The 21,813-nt window shown below is 39.6% G+C and overlaps 1 protein-coding gene across 1 annotated transcript; it reads left to right on the top strand.

Annotated features, from left to right (window-relative positions):
- Positions 1-10,685: 10,685 nt before the first annotated feature.
- On the top strand, positions 10,686-13,275 carry LOC132481482 (exportin-6-like). Its single transcript, XM_060086384.1, is given in 2 exon segments — positions 10,686-11,920; positions 11,922-13,275. Coding segments are annotated over 2 exon segments (2,553 nt in total). The 5' UTR covers positions 10,686-10,721.
- The last annotated feature ends 8,538 nt before the right edge of the window (positions 13,276-21,813 follow it).

Here is a 21,813-nt window from a genome sequence, read left to right on the forward strand (position 1 = left end):
CGCCCCACACTGCGCGCCCCTCCCTCCCCTCTGCATGAGTGAGCCAGAGCCCCCGAATCAGCGGCTCCTTTAAACCCGTCCTGTCTGAGCGAAGAACGGACGCCCTCCGGCGACCTACGCACAGAGGCGGGGCCAGGTCCAAGGCTGAGACCCGGGAGCTGTGAGAGCAGAGTCAGGGAAATCTCTCTGTGCAGCCTCGGAGGCAGCGGATTAAAGCTCCACGGTCCATTTGATGTGCCCTGCGTCTGTGGAGTGCATGAATGGACAGCGAATCATCCCAAATTGAGGAAGTGGACTTTGAGGACAAGATTTAAGACTTTCCCCCCTTTTCCTCTTTTTACAACGAATTATTCCAAAGTAAGGAGGTGGACTTAGAGAGCAAGATTTCAGACTTCTTGCCCTTTTCCTCTTTTTACAACGAATTATCCCAAATTGAGGAGGTGGGCTTGGAGAGCAAGATTTTTTATTTTTCCCCCTGCTCTCTTTTTGTGAATGTGTATGTGTAATCTTCTGTGTAAGATTCTCTCTGTATAGCTTTGCTTCCACCATATGTCCCAGGGTTCTATCGGTCCGTTTTTTTTTTTTTTTCAATAATTACTTTCTAATTTTAATAACGCTACTATATTTCATACTTTATTCTATTTTACTTTACCTGCTCTTTCTTTTTTTCCTACCTCCCCTTCCTCCCTCCCTCCCTCCGCTCTTCCTTTCCTTCTTTCTTTTTCTTTCCTCCCTCCCTCCCACCCTTCTTCTTTCCACTTTCTTTTTCTTTCCTTCCTCCCTCCCTCCCTCCTGTCTTTCTTTCTTTCTTTCCTTCCTCCCTCCCTCCCTCCCTTCTTCCATTCACTCTTCCTTTTGCTTTCATTGCTCCCTCCCTCCCTCCTTTCTTTCCTTCTTTCTTTCCATCCTTCCTCACTCCCTCCCTCCTTTCTTTCTTTCTTCCTTCCTTCCTTTCTTCCCTTCTTCCTTTCTTTCCCTCTCTCTTTCTTTCTTCAACTAATTCTTTCTTTCTGCTTTTTCTCCCTGTTATTCTGAGCTGGGTGGATGAAAGGCTCTTGGTGCTGCAGCCAGGAGCCAGTGCTGTGCCTCTGAAGTGGGAGAGCCAACTTCAGGACACGGGTCCACAAGAGACCTCCCAGCTCCACATAATATCAAGCAGCGAAAATCTCCCAGAGATCTCCATCCCAACACCAGCACCCAGCTTCAGTCAACGACCAGCAAGCTACAGTGCTGGTCACCCTATGCCAAGCAACTAGCAAGGCAGGAACACAAACCCACCCATTAGCAGAGAAGCTACCTAAAAACATAATAAGGCCATAGGCACCCCAAAACACACCACCAGACGTGGACCTGTCCACCAGAAAGACAAGATCGAGCCTCAACCACCAGAACACAGGCATTAGTCCCCCCCACCAGGAAGCCTATACAACCTACTGAAACAACCTTAGCCACTGGGGTCAGACACGAAAAACAACGGGAACTACGAATCTGCAGCCTGCAAAAAGGAGACCCCAAACACAGTAACATAAGCAAAATGAGAAGACAGAAAAACACACAGCAGGTGAAGGAGCAAGATAAAAACCTACCAGACCTAACAAATGAAGAGGTAATAGGCAGTCTACCTGAAAAAGAATTCAGAATAATGATGGTAAAGATGATCCAAAATCTTGGAAATAGAATAGACAAAATGCAAGAAACAGTTAACAAGGACCTAGAAGAACTAAAGATGAATCAAGCATCGATTAAAAACACAATACATGAAATAAAAAATACTCTAGATGGGATCAATAGCAGAATAACTGAGGCAGAAGAACGGATAAGTGAGGTGGAAGATAAAATAGTGGAAATAACTGATGCAGAGCAAAATAAAGAAAAAAGAATGAAAAGAACAGAGGACAGTCTCAGAGACCTCTGGGATAACATTAAACGCACCAACATTCGAATTATAGGGGTTCCAGAAGAAGAAGAGAAAAAGAAAGGGACTGAGAAAATATTTGAAGAGATTATAGTTGAAAACTTCCCCAATATGGGAAAGGAAATAGTTAATCAAGTCCAGGAGGCACAGAGAGTCCCATACAGAATAAATCCAAGGAGAAATACGCCAAGACACATATTAATCAAACTGTCAAAAATTAAACACAAAGAAATCATATTAAAAGCAGCAAGGCAAAAACAACAAATAACACACAAGGGAATCCCCATCAGGTTAACAGCTGATCTCTCAGCAGAAACTCTACAAGCCAGAAGGGAGTGGCAGGACATAATTAAAGTGATGAAGGAGAGAAACCTGCAGCCAAGATTACTCTACCCAGCAAGGATCTCATTCAGATTTGATGGAGAAATTAAAACGTTTACAGACAAGCAAAAGCTGAGAGAGTTCAGCACCACCAAACCAGCTTTACAACAAATGCTAAAGGAACTTCTCTAGGCAAGAAACACAACAGAAGGAATATACCTACAATAACCCAAAGCAATTAAGGAAATGGGAATAGGAACATACATATCAATAATTACCTTAAATGTAAATGGACTAAATGCTCCCACCAAAAGACACAGAGTGGCTGAATGGATACAAAAACAAGACCCATATATATGCTGTCTACAAGAGACCCACTTCAGACCTAAAGACACATACAGATTGAAAGTAAGGGGATGGAAAAAGATATTCCATGCAAATGGAAATCAAAAGAAAGCTGGAGTAGCAATTCTTATATCAGACAAAATAGACTTTAAAATAAAGACTATTAGAAGAGACAAAGAAGGACACTACATAATGATCAAGGGATCGATCCAAGAAGAAGATATAACAATTGTAAATATTTATGCACCCAACATAGGAGCACCTCAATACATAAGGCAAATACTAACAGCCATAAAAGGGGAAATCGACAGTAACACAATCATAGTAGGGGACTTTAACACCCCACTTTCACCAATGGACAGATCGTCCAAAATGAAAATAAATAAGGAAACACAAGCTTTAAATGATACATTAAACAAGATGGACTTAGTTGATATTTATAGGACATTTCATCCAAAAACAACAGAATACACATTTTTCTCAAGTGCTCATGGAACATTCTCCAGGATAGATCATATCTTGGGTCACAAATCAAGCCTTGGTAAATTTAAGAAAATTGAAATTGTATCAAGTATCTTTTCCGACCACAATGCTATGAGACTAGACATCAATTACAGGAAAAGATCTGTAAAAAATACAAACACATGGAGGCTAAACAATACACTACTCAATAACGAAGTGATCACTGAAGAAATCAGAGCGGAAATTAAAAAATACCTAGAAACAAATGACAATGGAGACACGACAACCCAAAACCTATGGGATGCAGCAAAAGCAGTTCTAAGGGGGAAGTTTATAGCAATACAATCCCACCTTAAGAAACAGGAAACATTTCGAGTAAACAACCTGACCCTGCACCTAAAGCAATTAGAGAAAGAAGAACAAAAAACCCCCAAAGCTAGCAGAAGGAAAGAGATCATAAAGATCAGATCAGAAATAAATGAAAAAGAAATGAAGGAAACGATAGCAAAGATCAACCAAACTAAAAGCTGGTTCTTTGAGAAGATAAACAAAATTGACAAACCATTAGCCAGACTCATCAAGAAAAGAAGGGAGAAGACTCAAATCAATAGAATTAGAAATGAAAAAGGAGAAGTAACAACTGACACTGCAGAAATACAAAAGATCATGAGAGATTACTACAAGCAACTCTATGCCAATAAAATGGACAACCTGGAAGAAATGGACAAACTCTTAGAAATGCACAACCTGCCAAGACTGACTCAGGAAGAAATAGAAAATATGAATAGACCAATCACAAGCACTGAAATTGAAACTGTGATTAAAAATCTTCCATCAAACAAAAGCCCAGGACCAGATGGCTTCACAGGTGAATTCTATCAAACATTTAGAGAAGAGCTAACACCCATCCTTCTCAAACTCTTCCAAACAATTTCAGAGGAAGGAACACTCCCAAACTCATTCTACGAGGCCACCATCACCTTGATACCAAAACCAGGCAAGGATGTCACAAAGAAAGAAAACTACAGGCCAATATCACTGATGAACATAGATGCAAAAATCCTCAACAAAATACTAGCAAACAGAATCCAACAGCACATTAAAAGGATCATACACCATGATCAAGTGGGGTTTATTCCAGGAATGCAAGGATTCTTCAATATACGCAAATCAATCAATGTGATACACCATATTAACAAGTTGAAGGAGAAAAACCATATGATCATCTCAATAGATGCAGAGAAAGCTTTCGACAAAATTCAACACCCATTTATGATAAAAACCCTGCAGAAAGTAGGCATAGAGGGAACTTTCCTCAACATAATAAAGGCCATATATGACAAACCCACAGACAACATTGTCCTCAATGGTGAAAAACTGAAAGAATTTCCACTAAGATCAGGAACAAGACAAGGTTGCCCACTCTCACCACTCTTATTCAACCTAGTTTTGGAAGTTTTAGCCACAGCAATCAGAGAAGAAAAGGAAATAAAAGGAATCCAAATCGGAAAAGAAGAAGTAAAGCTGTCATTGTTTGCAGATGACATGATACTATACATAGAGAATCCTAAAGATGCTACCGAAAAAGTACTAGAGCTAATCAATGAATTTGGTAAAGTAGCAGGTTACAAAATTAATGTACAGAAATCTCTGGCATTCCTGTACACTAATGATGAAAAATCTGAAATTGAAATCAAGAAAACACTCCCATTTACCATTGCAACAAAAAGAATAAAATATCTAGGAATAAACCTACCTAAGGAGACAAAAGACCTGTATGCAGAAAATTATAAGACACTGATGAAAGTAATTAAAGATGATACAAACAGATGGAGAGATATACCATGCTCCTGGATTGGAAGAATCAATATTGTGAAAATGACTCTACTACCCAAAGCAATCTACAGATTCAATGCAATCCCTATCAAACTACCACTGGCATTTTTCACAGAACTAGAACAAAAACTTTCAAAATTTGTTTGGAAAAACAAAAGACCCCGAATAGCCAAAGCAATCTTGAGAACGAAAAAAGGAGCTGGAGGAATCAGGCTCCCTGACTTCAGACTATACTACAAAGCTAGAGTAATTAAGACAGTGTGGTACTGGCATAAAAACAGAAAGATAGATCAGTGGATCAGGATAGAAAGCCCAGAGATAAACCCACGCACATATGGCCAACTTATCTTTGATAAAGGAGGCAGGAATGTACAGTGGAGAAAGGACAGCCTCTTCAATAAGTGGTGCTGGGAAAACTGGACAGGGACATGTAAAAGTATGAGATTAGATCATTCCCTAACACCATACACAAAAATAAGCTCAAAATGGATTAAAGACCTAAATGTAAGGCCAGAAACTATCAAACTCTTAGAGGAAAACATAGGTAGAACACTCTATGACATAAATCACAGCAAGATCCTTTTGGACCCACCTCCTAGAGAAATGGAAATAAAAACAAAGATAAACACATGGGACCTAATGAAACTTCAAAGCTTTTGCACAGCAAAGGAAACCATAAACAAGACCAAAAGACAACCCTCAGAATGGGAGAAAATATTTGCAAATGAAGCAACTGACAAAGGATTAATCTCCAAAATTTATAAACAGCTCATGCAGCTCAATAGCAAAAAAACAAACAACCCAATCCAAAAATGGGCAGAAGACTTAAATAGGCATTTCTCCAAAGAAGATATACAGACTGCCAACAAACACATGAAAGAATGCTCAACATCATTAATCATTAGAGAAATGCAAATCAAAACTACAATGAGATATCATCTCACACCAGTCAGAATGGCCATCATCAAGAAATCTAGAAACAATAAATGCTGGAGAGGGTGTGGAGAAAAGGGAACACTCTTGCACTGCTGGTGGGAATGTGAATTGGTACAGCCACTATGGAGAACAGTATGGAGGTTCCTTAAAAAACTAAAAATAGAACTACCATATGATCCAGCAATCCCACTACTAGGCATATACCCTGAGAAAACCATAATTCAAAAAGAGACATGTACCAAAATGTTCATTGCAGCTCTATTCACAATAGCCCGGAGCTGGAAACAACCTAAGTGTCCATCATTGGATGAATGGATAAAGAAGATGTGGCACATATATACAATGGAATATTACTCAGCCATAAAAAGAAACGAAACTGAGCTATTTGTAATGAGGTGGATAGACCTAGAGTCTGTCATACAGAGTGAAGTAAGTCAGAAAGAGAAAGACAAATACCGTATGCTAACACATATATATGGAATCTAAGAAAAAAAAATGTCATGAAGAACCTAGGGGTAAAACGGGAATAAAGACACAGACCTACTTGAGAATGGACTTGAGGATATGGGGAGGGGGAAGGGTAAGCTGTGACAAAGCGAAAGAGAGGCATGGACATATATACACTACCAAACGTAGGGTAGATAGATAGTGGGAAGCAGCCGCAGAGCACAGGGAGATCAGCTCGGTGCTTTGTGACTGCCTGGAGGGGAGGGATGGGGAGGGTGGGAGGGAGGGAGATGCATGAGGGAGGGGATGTGGGAACAGATGTATATGTATGACTGATTCACTTTGATATAAAGCAGAAACTAATAAAAAAAATGGAAAAAAAAAAAAAAAACCACAATGAGAAAACACCTCACACGGGTCAGAATGGCTGTCATCAAAAAATCTATGAACAACAAATGCTGGAGAGGGTGTGGAAAAAAGGGAACCCTCCTGCACTGTTGGCGGGAATGTAAATTGATACAGCCACTATGGAGAACAGTATGGAGTTTCCTCAAAAAACTAAAAATAGAACTACCATATGATCCAGCAATTCCACTCCTGGGTATATATCCAGAAAATACTAAAATAGTAATTTGAAAAGATACATGCACCCCAATGTTCATAGCAGCACTATTGACAATAGCCAAGATACAAAAGCAACCCAAGTGCCCATCAACAGATGAATGGATAAAGAAGATGTGGTATATATATACAATGAAATTCTACTCAGCCATAAAAAAATGAAATTCTGCCATTTGCAGCAAGGTGGATGGACCGAGAGAATATTATGCTTAGTGAAATAAGTTAGAGAAGGCCAAATACTGTATGATATCACTTATATGTGGAATCGAAAAAAATAATACAAGTGACTGTAATATATGCAAAACAGAAACAGACTCACAGATATAGAAAACAAACTAGTGGTTACCAAAGGGGAGAGGAAATGGGGGAAGAGTAAATTAGGAGTACAGATACACACTACTATGTATAAAATAGATAAGCAACTGTATAGATATACTGTATAGCACAGGGAATTATAGCCATTATCTTGTAATAACCTATAATGAATTATAGTCTGAAAAATCCTGAATCACTATGCTGTAAACCTGAAATGAATATACTATTGTAAAGCCACTATATTTCAATTAAAATCCCAACTCTTGGGCTTCTCTGGTGGCGCAGTGGTTGAGAGTCCGCCTGCCGATACAGGGGACACGGGCTCGTGCCCAGGTCCGGGAAGATCCCACATGCCGCGGAGCGGCTGGGCCCGTGAGCCATGGCCCCTGAGCCTGCACGTCCGGAGCCATGCTCTGCAACGGGAGAGGCCCGTGTACCGCAAAAAAAAAAAAAAAAAAAAAAAAAAAAAACTCTTGTTCTGCAGATATGTAGGAACTTTCCCTTATATCTTTAAGAAGTATCTTCCAGGTACAATTGGAATATTAGGAAAGGAGAACTGAAGTGTTGCTAGAGGAGTCAGGGAAAGTTACTCAAGTTGGTGACACATGAGTTGAGATGTGAAAATAAGCAGGAGAGGGTAAGGTCGATGGAGAAAGTGAGAGCAGGAAAGACATGGCAGGTGGAGGGAAAAACATGTGCAAAATCGTGATGTCAGCTGAGAACCCAAATGGCCTTAGGGAGATTATATAACTTCCTTGCTTTAGTCTTGGGGAAAAATGAGCCCCTACACTGTGCCAGGTGCTAGGAATACAGACATAATTAAGACACTATTTCTCTTGTCCTCAAGAAGTATACAGTATATTGTGAAAGTAATAATTTTTTCTTTTCCCACTATTGCAACTGTTTTATTTCTATTTTTTATGATGTTCAAATGGTCCAGTATGCTTAGCTCTGCTTCCCGACTAAATGCCACATGCCTATATCTGGTTATCCGTGTTGCCAGTGGTGCTGGTATGAGAGACTACTTGTAGGTTCCTCCCAACTGCAGGATGAAGATAGATCACAGAACATGTACTACTGACGGCAGGATCTGTCCTCATATTCATAACTGAAGGACCATTTTCCAAAATATTCATTCATCACATTACATTTACATTTTATTGCCAGGACTTGAGGTCAGTATTCATGAATTCAATCCACTAACCCCCCTCCACTGGGCACCAATTAGATGCACAGCTTTGAGCCTAGGTGTTATGCGGCTGCAACCATCAACCACATGACGGTGTCGTCCGTTCAGAAGCTAAAAATTTCATTGGGATAAATATGTGTATATTACTAAAATAAAATATATCGGGGCACACATTTCCTGTAGGGAAATGAACATTAACTTTGCAGTACTCAAAGTCAATCTGCAACCTTTTGGTTTCATGATCTTGGACAAATTATTTAATATCAAGTTTCAATTTCCCCCTCCATAAAATGGAAATGATGACACCTCCTACCTTAATAGTTGCATATGTCTGTGCATATGTGTTTGTGCTGAATAAATTAAATAATATATAAATCAATCTGGCCTGTAGTATGACTTCAGCATATTTCTACCTAGCCACTCCCCTCCCCACCCCAGGCCAATCATCCCAACACCCTAAATATTTTAAGTTGTTCTGAAGTTCAGAGGAACATAAAATATTTGGTGGTGTTTTACTTCTTTCATGAATGATCCAACTTCAAACAAATTTACATGGCAACCCATATATAGTTCTCTCAATACTCAAAACAACGCCTTTACTAAAATAATTTGGAGTGGTGACTTACTGTGGCCTTGGATCCTGCTACAGAGAGATTTGGCATATATTATCAAGAATACCGTTTTATTTAAAAAGCTCATAAAGCTTCATCCTCAGCTATTACTGATTTAGGAGTAGCAGATATATGGAAACTTTCACACTCTACTGAACGGGATTATACATTCTTCTCTAACCCACATAACTCATATTTCCAAGCTGACTTTTAAGTTCCTCACTTTCTGATTAATGATGTGAATAGCAGGGCTCTAGGCAGCGTTCTCTTATCTGAGCATGCCACAGACTCACTTTCAGTTGACCTTCAGAAAGTATTAGACAGCATTTCTGCAAAACTTCCTTTAGTAATGAACGCTGGAAAAGAAAGTTATGATTTGTGATTCTAAAACTACATAGAAATACAAAATACACACACAGTCACTGACATGGGGACTCTGTATGTATATATACAGGCTCTCTTATTTTTACTGATTGATATCAATTTTTTTCAGGAGCAAAGTATCACTAATTACAAAAATAAACTAACTAGCAAAGTTCTCATTAAAGATAAATGTGAACTGGGAAGAACATATGGATAAATCATCCCCTGCCTCATTCAAATTGAAAAGAAAGACTAACTCTGGAGGGAACAGTGAGAAATGTGCATATTATAAAGTTATAGGTTTTAATAACTTCACCTCATTCTATTAAGCCTCTAACCCCATTGGAATCATAAAAGGTTAATACTGAAATGAACCCTAAGAGCATAAATTAGGCATTGGCCATTATATCCCCCCAAATGAGCCTTAAGCTATGTAACACTTGATCAGCAGGATTTTCCTCTTTTATTAAAGAAATGAAGATACACTGCATTGAATGACATTATTGAGAATACCTAAAATTTCTCATTATCCTACAAGCGCTTAAAATTGCTATTACAGATTTCTGCAGGCCAAATCCCAGTTCCCAATGGACCCCTGCAGTTTATGGAGTACTAGCAGGGAATGTGTTTCAGTTGCCCACAAGTACATACTTATATAGTCATATTGGGTATTTTCAGGAGAAAATGAGATATTTTATTTTTATTCTGTCTCTAAAGAAGGGTCAATCTGAAATGGCCACAAATCAAAACTGGGGCCGGCGCGTTGGGGCTGTTTGCTGGGGGCGGCCGCGCGGCGCGAGCGGGCCACTCCGGGGCGGGCGCGCGCAGGGATGCTCGGGGGTCGGGGTGGTGGTGGGGCGGCGGCGGCGGCGGCCGTGTGGGCTGAGGCTGCAAGGGTAGCGCGGGCCCCCGGGCCTTTCCTGAGCCGGCCGCTTGGGCTGCGCCGCCGCCGAGGCCCCTTCAGCCTCGGGGCCGGGCCCGCCGCCGCTTCTGAACGCGGGGGCCGGGGAGCCACTGCCTGGGCCCGGAGCCTCCCCTCGGGGTTCAGGCCCAGACGGGGAGCCCCGAGCTGCTGCCCTCCTCGCCGGCCTCCGAGCCCCATTTCCTGCTTTTTCAGTTTCCCTGGGGAGGTGATGAATTGTTCTGGGGGTCCCCGATGAGGCGGGCCGGGGGGCCGCGCTCTTTATAGAGGGTCCTGGGGAAGCGGTTGTCTTTGCACGGGCGGGGGACTTCCCGAGCCTGCCGGGACCATGAGCTGAACTGTGCGAGTGGGACATGTCCGAAGCCCGAGAGCCAGCCCCCTCCCCCGGCGGCCAGCCTGGCATCTGAAGAAGCCTCTCTCGGGCCCTTGCAAAGTCTGATGACAGAGTTTTTCCATGACTGTACAACCAATGAAAGAAAACGTGAGATAGAGGAACTTCTTGATAACTTTGCTCAGCAAGTAGGATCCTGGAGATTCTGCCTGTATTTTCTCTCCAGCAATAGGAATGACTGTGTAATGATGTACAGTTTAACATTTTTTGAGAATCTGATCAATAAAATGCGGCTTGGGGTCCCATCTCACGATAAGATGGAAATCCGTAGCTGCCTGTCCAAACTCCTCTTGGCTCACCACAAAACCTTACCTTACTTCATCTGGAACAAGCTCTGCAAAGTGATTGTTGACATTGGCCGTCAAGATTGGCCCATGTTCTACCATGACTTTTTTACTAACATTTTACAGTTGATCCAGTCCCCTGTGACAACTCCCCTCGGGCTGATCATGTTGAAGACAACTTCAGAAGAGCTGGTTTGTCCCGCCGAGGACCTCAGAGTGGCTTGGAAGGAAGAGTGGCGAAAGCTGCTGCTGGACCAGGTGCAGACAGTGCTTGGGCTACTGACAGGTATCTTGGAGACTGTCTGGGACAAACACAGCGTGACTGCCACCACCCCACCACCATCTCCGACCTCAGGAGAAAGTGGTGACTTACTGAGTAACCTGTTGCAGAGTCCTAGTTCAGCCAAACTGTTGAATCAGCCAATCCCCATCCTTGATGAGGAGAGTGAGTATATCTGTTCCTTGGCCTTGGAGTGCCTGGCCCATCTCTTCAGTTGGATTCCTCTGTCTGCCAGCATCATCCTGTCCTTCCTTACCACCATCTTCCACTTTGCCTGCTTTGGCTGTGACATCCAGGCCAGAAAGGTGGCAGTGGTTAACGGCAGCAGCCAGAACTGTATGTTGGGTCAGGAGTACAGCTGGCTTGGGGTCCTGGCCATGTCCTGCATCAATGAACTCATGTCCATGAACTGTGTGCCTATGGAGTTCGAGGAGTACTTACTGCATACGTTCCAGCAGACTTTCTACCGTCTGCAGAAAATCACCAAGGATAACAATGCCCACACGGTGAAGAGAAAGCTAGAAGAACTCGATGAGTGCTACATCGAGACGTTTACTGACCTTCTGCGGCTCTTTGTGAGTGTTCACCTAAGAATCGAGTCCTACTCCCAGTTCCCCGTGGTGGAGTTTTTGACAGTTTTGTTCAAGTACACATTTCATCAGCCTACTCATGAAGGTTACTTCTTGTTTAGATATCTGGACGCTCTTTTTGGACTATCTGACAAGGAAAACGAAAAGCCATCTGGGAGACAGGGAAGCAGTTCTCAACAGGTACGAAGACACCCTAGTCCTCTGGCTCATGGAGGTGTTGAATCAAATCCACTTCAGATACAACCAGGCCCAGTTGGAGGAGTTGGATGACAAAACTCTGGATGACGATCAGCAGACAGAGTGGCAGTGGTACTTACGGCAGAGCTTGGAGGTAGTGGCCAAAGTGATGGAGCTCCTTCCCACACACGCCTTCTCAACACTGTTCCCAGTTCTTCAGGACAATTTAGAAGTTTATCTGGGGTTACAGCAGTTTATAGTTACTTCAGGGTCAGAACACAGGTTGAACATCACAGCAGAGAACGACTGCCAGTGGCTGCACTGTTCCCTGCGAGACCTGAGCTCCCTCCTGCAGGCTGTGGGCCACCTAGCCGAATACTTCATCGGGGACGTGTTCACAGTGCACTTCAGCGACACCCTCACGGTGGTGGAGAGGTTGGTCAAAGTCACTTTGTATGGATCTCAGATAAAATTGTACAACATTGAGACTGCCGTGCCATCAATATTGAAGCCTGATCTCATTGATGTGCCTGCTTAGTCCCTGGCTGCTCTGCAGGTTTACTCTCAGTACTGGCTAGCCCAGTACTGCAACGAGGCTCATCGGCAGAATACGCAGCAGTTTGTTACGCTCATCTCCCCCACCACGGATACAGTCACACCTCTGGTCAGCACCAAGGTCTGAGACAAATTGCTGCTATCTGTGTGCCATTTACTGGTCTCACTGGCCACCGCTGTGCGACCTGTCTTTCTGATCAGCATCCCTGCAGTACAGAAAGTATTCAACGGAAGCACCGATGCCTCTACCCAGCAGCTTGTTGACAAGGCTCAGCTATTGGTGTGCCAAGCCCTCTCTAACATCCTGTTGCTTCCATGGCCAAACATCCCAGAGAATGAGCAGCAGTGGCCTGTGTGCTCCATCAACCATGCCAGCCTCATCTCTGTGCGCTCTCGGGATTATTGCAACCTGAAGCCCAGTGCTGTCACCCCGCAGAGGAAGATGCCCCTGGATGACACCAAAGTGATTATCCACCAGACACTTAGTGTCTTAGAAGATATCATGGAGAATATCTCTGGGGAATCCACCAAGTCCCAACAGATCTGCTACCAGTCCCTGCAGGAATCTGTTCAAGTCTCCCTGGCCCTCTTTCCAGCTTTTATCCATCAGTCAGATGTGTCTGATGAGATGCTGAGCTTCTTCCCCACTCTGCTTCAAGGCCTTAGAGTACAGATGGGCGTGCCTTTCACTGCTGATGTTGAAACTGATCTGTAGTCTACAGTAGTGGATCATCCATTGTTGCTTCACTCTGAGTGATGTGACTTAAATATGCAACTCAAATGTTCTGTAGTTGTGAGTGTTAACAGTCCACTTTTGACTCTGCCTGTAGATTAGCTGCTGTTTGTATCAAGATAGTGTTAATTTAACTTTTAATTGTGAATAGTGTTACTATGTTTTCTCAGAGTTCAGATAATGACAAAGAGATGATTACAGTGATAATACAGGCATAACCTGGACATCACTAAAAAAGAAGGCTAAATGACTGTGTGATTTAATGACTGACAGAAGGACACAAACAATAATATTAGGGAGGTAAACAACCAAAACAGAACATGCTGTGCAATATGCAGAGAATAATTGGGGATCGGGCATGGTGGAGAAGGGGAAGTGAAAGCATATATGAAGACTGAGTCTTATAAATCTTACAAGCAAATACTTGTCAGTCAATAAAAATTTTTCATCATCCAAAAAAATACCAACACACAGTCAAAAATTCAGGCCACTGAATTAGCCCGGGCACACCACATGAAGGAACACCCATTATCTTATTGTCCTTTTTTGTTGTTGTTGTTTTGTTTTTTATACAGCAGATATATATTTTATTGTTCAAACCAAGAAATCTTATGGGTGAAGATTTTTATTACAGTATTTATTCACTGACCGAATGATCTGATCTTATTTTATTGATGGTCAACTACCATTCAAAATTTATTTTTGAAAATAAAATTATTTCTAAACGACTTAAAATAACATATATCTATGTTAATTACATATACATTGCTACAAAAGTATATCAATTAAAGCAATAAGTGTCATTTATATTAAAAGTGAAATAGGTCTGTGTCTTGAGGGTTTTGGGAGGGGGAAGGGTAAGCTGTGACAAAGTGAGAGAGTGGCATGGACATATATACACTACCAAACTTAAAATAGATAGCTAGGGAAGCAGCCGCATAGCACAGGGAGATCAGCTCGGTGCTTTGTGACCGCCTAGAGGGGTGGGATAGGGAGGGTGGGAGGGAGGGAGATGCAAGAGGGAAGAGATATGGGAACATGTATATGTATAACTGATCCACTTTGTTATAAAGCAGAAACTAACACACCATTGTAAAGCAATTACACTCCAATAAAGTTGTTAAAGAAAAAGTGAAATAAGCAGGTTCTCTTTTCTTGTTACATATTTACACATTTCAATTCCTTAGCTGCATAGTATGCCTTGCAACTGATATTTTTCTGCAAAATGCTTTTTAAAATATAATTCTTCTCTCTTTTTTTACACACCCATAATCTCCCCCCAAATTGTTTTTTACTTAATTGAAAATACTGATATATTTAATTGCCACTTTTCTTTATACCATAACTTTTTTTTTTTTGCGGTACGTGGGCCTCTCACTGTTGTGCCCTCTCCTGTTGTGGAGCACAGGTTCCAGACGCGCAGGCTCAGCGGCCATGGCTGACGGGCCTAGCCGCTTCTCGGCATGCAGGATCGTCCTGGACTGGGGCACGAACCCGTGTCCCCTGCATCGGCAGGCGGACTCTCAACCACCGTGCCACCAGGGAAGCCCTATACCATAACATTTTTAATTGAGATAATTCTCTCTCTCTCTCTTTCTCTCTCTCTCTCTGTGTGTGTGTGTGTGTGTGTGTGTGTGTGTGTCTCAGTACCTGGTAAAAACTAACTAAACATTTAAAAAATGATGAATAGTTTCAAATCCATTTTTTTTGCAATGACAGGTGAAGGTATTTCAGCCCCAACAGATTTATAAATATGTCTTATTGCCTTCATTCAGAAAACTAATATTATTAATGAATATCTTACAAGACAAATTGGTTAAATTAAGTTGACTCCATATATGACTCATTTAAATATTTCTATGTATGCTTTATTTTCCCTTAATCTCTTCATTTTGGTACATCTGAATCTGCTTTTGTATACACCCAAATTCCTGGTGCTCAAGGATGCTAGAGATGATAGAATTAAAATAGCAATGTTTGAGTATTCTTAACCATGACATTATGCACGTACAATAACAAGGACAGAGTAAAATACACACAATCTTGTGACATCTACTCTTTGACTTAGAGACACAGTAGATGAAATTAATATTGTACTGATAAACGGTTTTAAACTGTTTATGTGGAACTAAATTATCTCTCTCACTGTTTTTGTTTTTGCTTTGAATTTCACATAACTTTTTATTTTTTATTTATTTTTTATTTTTTAACATCTTTATTGGAGTATAATTGCTTTACAATGTTGTGTTAGTTTCTGCTGCATAACAAACTGAATCAGCTCTTCGTATACATATATCACCATATCCCCTCACTCTGTGTCTCTCTCCCACCCTCCCTATCCCACCCCCCTAGGTGGTCAGAAAGCACCAAGCTGATCTCCCTGTGCAATTCAGCTGCTTCCCACTAGCTACCTATTTTACATTTGGTAGTGTATATATGTCAGTGCCACTCTCTCACTTCGTCCCAGCTACCCTTCCCCCTCCCCGTGTCCTCAGTCCATTCTCTATGTCTGTGTCTCTAACAGAAACTAATACAACATTGTAAAGCAATTATACTCCAATAAAGATTTTTTAAAAAAAGACTGAATGGCTATACTTCGCAAATATATGTGATGTTCTCTGAGTATTCTTTTTTGACTGTATTCCCTTCCTTACCTCCGATATATCCACTATTCTGAATATTATGGTAATCATCCTCATGTTTTCCTTTATAATTATCATATATATATATAGTCTTTAAACAACTTGGTATTTGATTTTATATAATTGGAATCACACGTTTGTCTGCAGCTTGTGCTCAACGTTATGCTTTTAAGAATGCACAGTATTGATGGAAGTAGCTGTATTTCATGTATTTTCCTTGATGTGTAGTATCTCATCGTAAGCCTACAACATGGTTATTTTGTTCATGAATCTGTTGATTGTTTCCATTTTTTTTTTCTTTTTTGGCCTCACAGCATGGCATGCAGCATCTTAGTTCCCCGACCAGGGATCGAACCCGTGCCCTCTGCAATGAAAACGTGGAGTCCTAACCACTGGACTGCCAGGGAATTCCCTCCAGTTTTTTGTTGGTACAAACAATGCTGCTGTAAGTATTTTTGTACATGTCTCATGGTTAGAATTGCCAGGTAAAATGCAAAGTGCCCAGTTAAATTTGAATTTCAGGTAAATAACAGAATTTTTTTTTGGTATAAGTATGTCCCTAATAATACATGGAAGATATACATAGATGTAGATACATACTATCTTTTGTTATTTATCTGAAATTCAAGTTTAATTGGATGTCCTGTATTATTTGTTTCCTAATTCTGGTAATTCTACTTATGGTCCAAATTTTCAAGGAGTTATCTAGAATATATATAGGATATATATAGTTATCTAGGATATGTATATCCTAGATATATATATATATATATCCAAAGGGTGTAATTGTTCTGTCATGGGAAATAAGCATGTTCAACTTATTTCCAAATTGGTTGTATTTACATATCTGCTTGCAGTTGTATGAGAACTCTCATCATCCAGTACCTTCACTAATACATAGTGTTGTCTGACTTTTTAACTTTACCAGTTTGGTAAGGGTGAAATTATATATCCTGCAGTTTTAATTTTAATTTCTTTCATTACTAATGAATTTGAGTATCTTTTCATGTCAGCGTGAACCATTTTTTCTTCTTCAAAGTGCCCATTCATGTGTTGTGCCTCTTTTTTTCTATTGAGCTGCTTGCCATTTTGATGATTTGGAGGATTTCTTCATATATTCTGGATACCAAACTATTGTTGCTTTAATATGTTGCATAAATAGGCTTCCAGTTTGTGGCTCATCTTTTCAAATTGAAGTTAGTCCTTGTTGATCATATATATGTAAGTTGGCTTCCAGAATCTCTACTTAGTTCCATTGTTCTCGTTGTCTATCCCTGAGTCCAAAACACACTATCTTGATTATTATAGCTTTATAAAAATGCTGGATTATCTGGTAGGGCATATCTCCTAATTTTTTTGAGTTTTGATTTAAGGTATGGTATGTGGTCAGTTTATATTAAATGTTCCATATGTATTTAAAAATGTACTTTAATCCAGTTGTTGAGTGCCACGTTCTATAATTTTCCATTAGATTAAGCATGCTATTTGTGCTTTTCAAATCTTCCATATACATACTGATATTTTTCTGCTTAATCCATCAACTATTTAGAGAGGTATGTTAAAATCTTTCAATATGATAGTGAATTTGCTCATTCATTTTTTCTTATAATTCTGTCAAATTTTACTTAATAAATTTTCAAACTATTTTCAAAACTATTTTTCAGTAGATTCCATCATGTATAGAACTGCCAAATTTCCATAATGAATTGATTCTTCTATAAATATATATTGACATTCTTTATCTAAAGTAATAATTTTTACCTAGACTCTATTTTGTCTGATATTAATGTAGCTGAGCCATATGTTTTGTTTACATTTATTTGGTATAGCTTTTTTATTCTTTTAATTAAATATTTTTGTGTCCTTATGTTTAAATGTGACTCTTGTAAATAATATATTAGTAGATTTTTTTAAACATCTAATCTGAAAATCTTTTTACTGGGGAACATAATTTGTATTGATTGTAATTGCTAATGTATTTTGATTCATTTCTATCATCTTATTTAGTATTTTCTATTTGTCTCCCTTTTGCTAGAGTGTTGTTGTTTTTCTAAAATATTCCTTGCCTGTCTGCTTTCGCTTTGGCTGTGATTCTTTCCCCTGTTTACGTTTTTCATAACACTGTTTGAGGGTTGTGCATTCTGTTTTAATTATCTTACTAGCTCATCTAGAAAATCTAATGTATATGTGTAATGTGACAAATTATAAAATTGATCAATATCATTTTCTGTTCTCAAAGTATATAAAAATCTTAGAATGCTTGAACACCAATTAGACCATCCCAAATTATATGCTGTTTTTCAGTACTTTTAGTTTTATCTTCATTTTCTGTGAACATGTAGTCTTCCATATTGACAGAAAATGAAGCAAAATATTTTGTTATTAAATATTTTTTCCTTACATGACTTTAATTACCACATAGAATTTGATTATTTAGAAAAAAATCATAATTTGACTAAATCACTTTTATTGGACATTCAGCTTGCTTCCACACTTTCATGATTACCAGTGGTAGGCTTGGTTGACTAAAAATTATGTAGAAGTAAATCCAATAGCTCATAATATCAGTTAACATTTATACATCACCGCTGTGAAGTATAATTGTGCAAATTGGTCTTCATAAATTATTTCATTAGTCTTAACAATGACTCTGAAGTAGGCGCTATTATTAGTGCCATTTTTGAAATCAGGGAACTGAGAATCTGAATTTATATAACATGGTTAAGGTCATACTGCTAGTGTATTATGAAATTGGGCTTTGGATTTATTCAGTTTATTTTTTGAGATGGAGAGCAAATAGTGGGGATTTTAAAAAACACATTTTCCAGGTTCTATTTAAAGTATCAAAAATGGTGTCAGACTACTCCAACACACACTAAAAATCATCAATTAATGGTAAAATATATGATTAGAAACATTCATTTTTGACCTATTGGTTGTCTTGACCATCTAGTTATGTTAGCCAAACTGTTATCTCTGCAGACACTTTTGGACAATTTGCTTTCAAACCTCTTTTCTCACCAAGGCAACACAAGGTGATGACTGCAATTCATATCACCTAATTCTTAAGATTTCTAGTGTGCAGGCATGTCTGCTGTAACCTTCAGGCCTCCCTAACAAAGAGATTTCCTAAATCACAAAATAGGTAGTCATGACAAAAAGATGTGCACTTAAAAAAAAAATGACTCATTTCCCAGCTTCCACTGAAATAGGATTAAATGAACATGAATATGCTTTATACCACTATTCAGAAACATTTCTTTAACATGATGATAAGAATAGCTATAATTTAATTGTAGATATAAGCCATGAAATAAAGGTGGTTACAATCTTGACTACTTTAACCTGAAGACCAAGAACTAGTCTTGGTGAGCAATTATAGATTTTGATTTAAATTTACTAAGACTGGCATCACCATATTGATTTTTCTATTTTGTGTCACAGACAGTTCAGTATGATTTCAGATTTTCATGAACAGCAATTTAAACATGCTTGAAAATATAATATGAATTTTGTAAAATTAAATGGCATTATATTCTACTTACTTAAAAAGAGATATCTATAGCCACAACACTAAAGGTAGAGATTTTTGCCTAATTTATTCACTACTATTGCCATAGTTCCTTGGTCAGAACCTGGCAGAGACTAGGCACTCAGTAAATATTTGTTAAATGAATGCAAAAGTAAATATTTACTTCACAGCAGTCACTGATGGGAGCATATCAGTTGTATACTATAAGGGGGAAAAAAAGAAACCTAGTGTCTTGCTTTGTAGCAGCAGTTTTCCACAGGTGGCCTGGCTGCTCCTGAAACTGAGCAGGACTCTTTGGGGCATTCCAGGGGACAGATCCCCTTCTCTCCCTCCCATTTCCCCCACCTCTTGTTTGTAAAAAAGTTTTAGAGTCCTAGGCCTTCTCTGAGTTCCAAAGAGCATATTTAATCAGAGTAGTGAGAAAATGCAGAAACAAAGGAAAACAATCAAGCAAGACAAAATAATAATAGTTTAGCCATAAAACAAAGCCAAGGACCTTTAGTTCCTCCTCAAGAGCTGTAGATGGTATCTTGAGCCATATCCTTGAGTTGTCTTACAGATGCTAAAACCCCCACCAGGTGGAAGAAGTTAACTGAGTGCTGACCACAAGCACATAGACCCCAGACCAGTTGGAAAAAGATTGATGATTGAGACTCTCAAAATACCACCCTGTCACCTCACCACCAATCAATTAGAAGAATGTCCATGATCAGTCTCCCTACAACCGTCACCCCTAATGATGCTTTTCTGAATGCCATCAGGGAGTTCAAGGTCTTTGAGCATGAGCTGCGCATTCTCCTTGCTTGATCTTGCAATAAACGCTGTACTTTCCTTCACCACAGCTTGGTATCAGTACTTGCTGTACATCAGGCAAGTGGACCCAAGTTTGGTTTGGTAACACTCCTAGTATATATCTGGGGCAGGACTTGTACTTTGAAAAAGTTCCCTTGAAGATTCAGAATTATACTCATGCTTTATAACAAGTTTTTCCAGAGCCATAAGTGCAAGCTACTTATCATGTTTCTTTCTGGGTAGATTTTTTTTCTATTAAATAGTGACCCTCAAAGTCATTATTATAGCGTAGCATGTCTAACGGTATTTTCTCATTAAAATTCATCCTTTGTCCTTTGTTCAAAAAATATATGTCTGCCTTATGTGCCATCAGATGAGATAAGGAGTTGGTAGGCAGTTGTACAGGGTCAGCTGGAATGAAGTGAGATAGCACACAGCATGTTAACACACAATGGGTACAATTACCAATATCAGAAGAGCCATTTTAAGTATTCCATTTGTGCGTTCACTGATTTGCAGATGTTCTGGAAAACATCCTGTAATTTCATTTTAGGCATCTGAATCAAGAGATCATTCTAATCAATTTAAAAGCTTTTCATTATAAAAAGTTTTAAAGGAAGCTGTGCATTATTAACAGCTATTGAATATACATATTTTGGAGAAAATATTTTTAAATGACTTCTCTTACAATTCTTATAGAAAACTGGTCAGCATTGTGCATTGTTCCTCAACAAGGGATGCATATTTAAATCAATACAGGTGAGCCCCAATTTGTAAAGTACAAATTTAAAAAAAAATATGAATTTAGAAACTCTGTTGGTTGGTTAAATTTTCTGTGCAGAGATGGTCTTTATGTTCAGGAAAATCCAGCAAGACCTAATAGAGACAGCACAGAGACAGTGATCTTGAATTCCTGCCCTGAATTGGCCTTAGGAGACTGAACAACTCACTCTGTTACTCTGGGACTCAATTTTCTCATTTGTAAAGTAAGATAATTTTTAAAAATTCCTCTAATGTACAAGCCTCTATGAAGTAATTAATGCCTGATTAAATTTTATTCTAAATCATGGTTCCCAAATGTCCAATGCTAGGTTGACTGTATAAGTATCGTCTGTAGAAATACTTAAAATTAGAGATACCATGGCCTCACCTGTAGCTATTATGGAAACCTGCAGTTTTGTTAAATGTTTTGTTAAATATATTTTCTAAGTGAATCTCATGCACTCCTCCCCACAAATCCAAAATTTTGGACCTCCTTTTTAAAGCACTTCCTGAGACTGTTTAATCTATAACAGACATATATGAGTCAGATTTGAAAATACACTTTTTTTTTTTTTTTTTTTTTTTTTTTGTGGTACGCGGGCTTCTCACTGTTGTGGCCTCTCCCGTTGCGGAGCACAGGCTCCGGATGCGCAGGCTCAGCGGCCATGGCTCACGGGCCCAGCTGCTCCACGGCATGTGGGATCTTCCCAGACCGGGGCACGAACCCGTGTCCCCTGCATCGGCAGGCGGACTCTCAACCACTGCGCCACCAGGGAAGCCCTGAAAATACAC

The sequence above is a fragment of the Mesoplodon densirostris genome, chromosome X, assembly GCF_025265405.1.
Source record: "Mesoplodon densirostris isolate mMesDen1 chromosome X, mMesDen1 primary haplotype, whole genome shotgun sequence".
Lineage (NCBI taxonomy): Eukaryota > Metazoa > Chordata > Mammalia > Artiodactyla > Ziphiidae > Mesoplodon > Mesoplodon densirostris.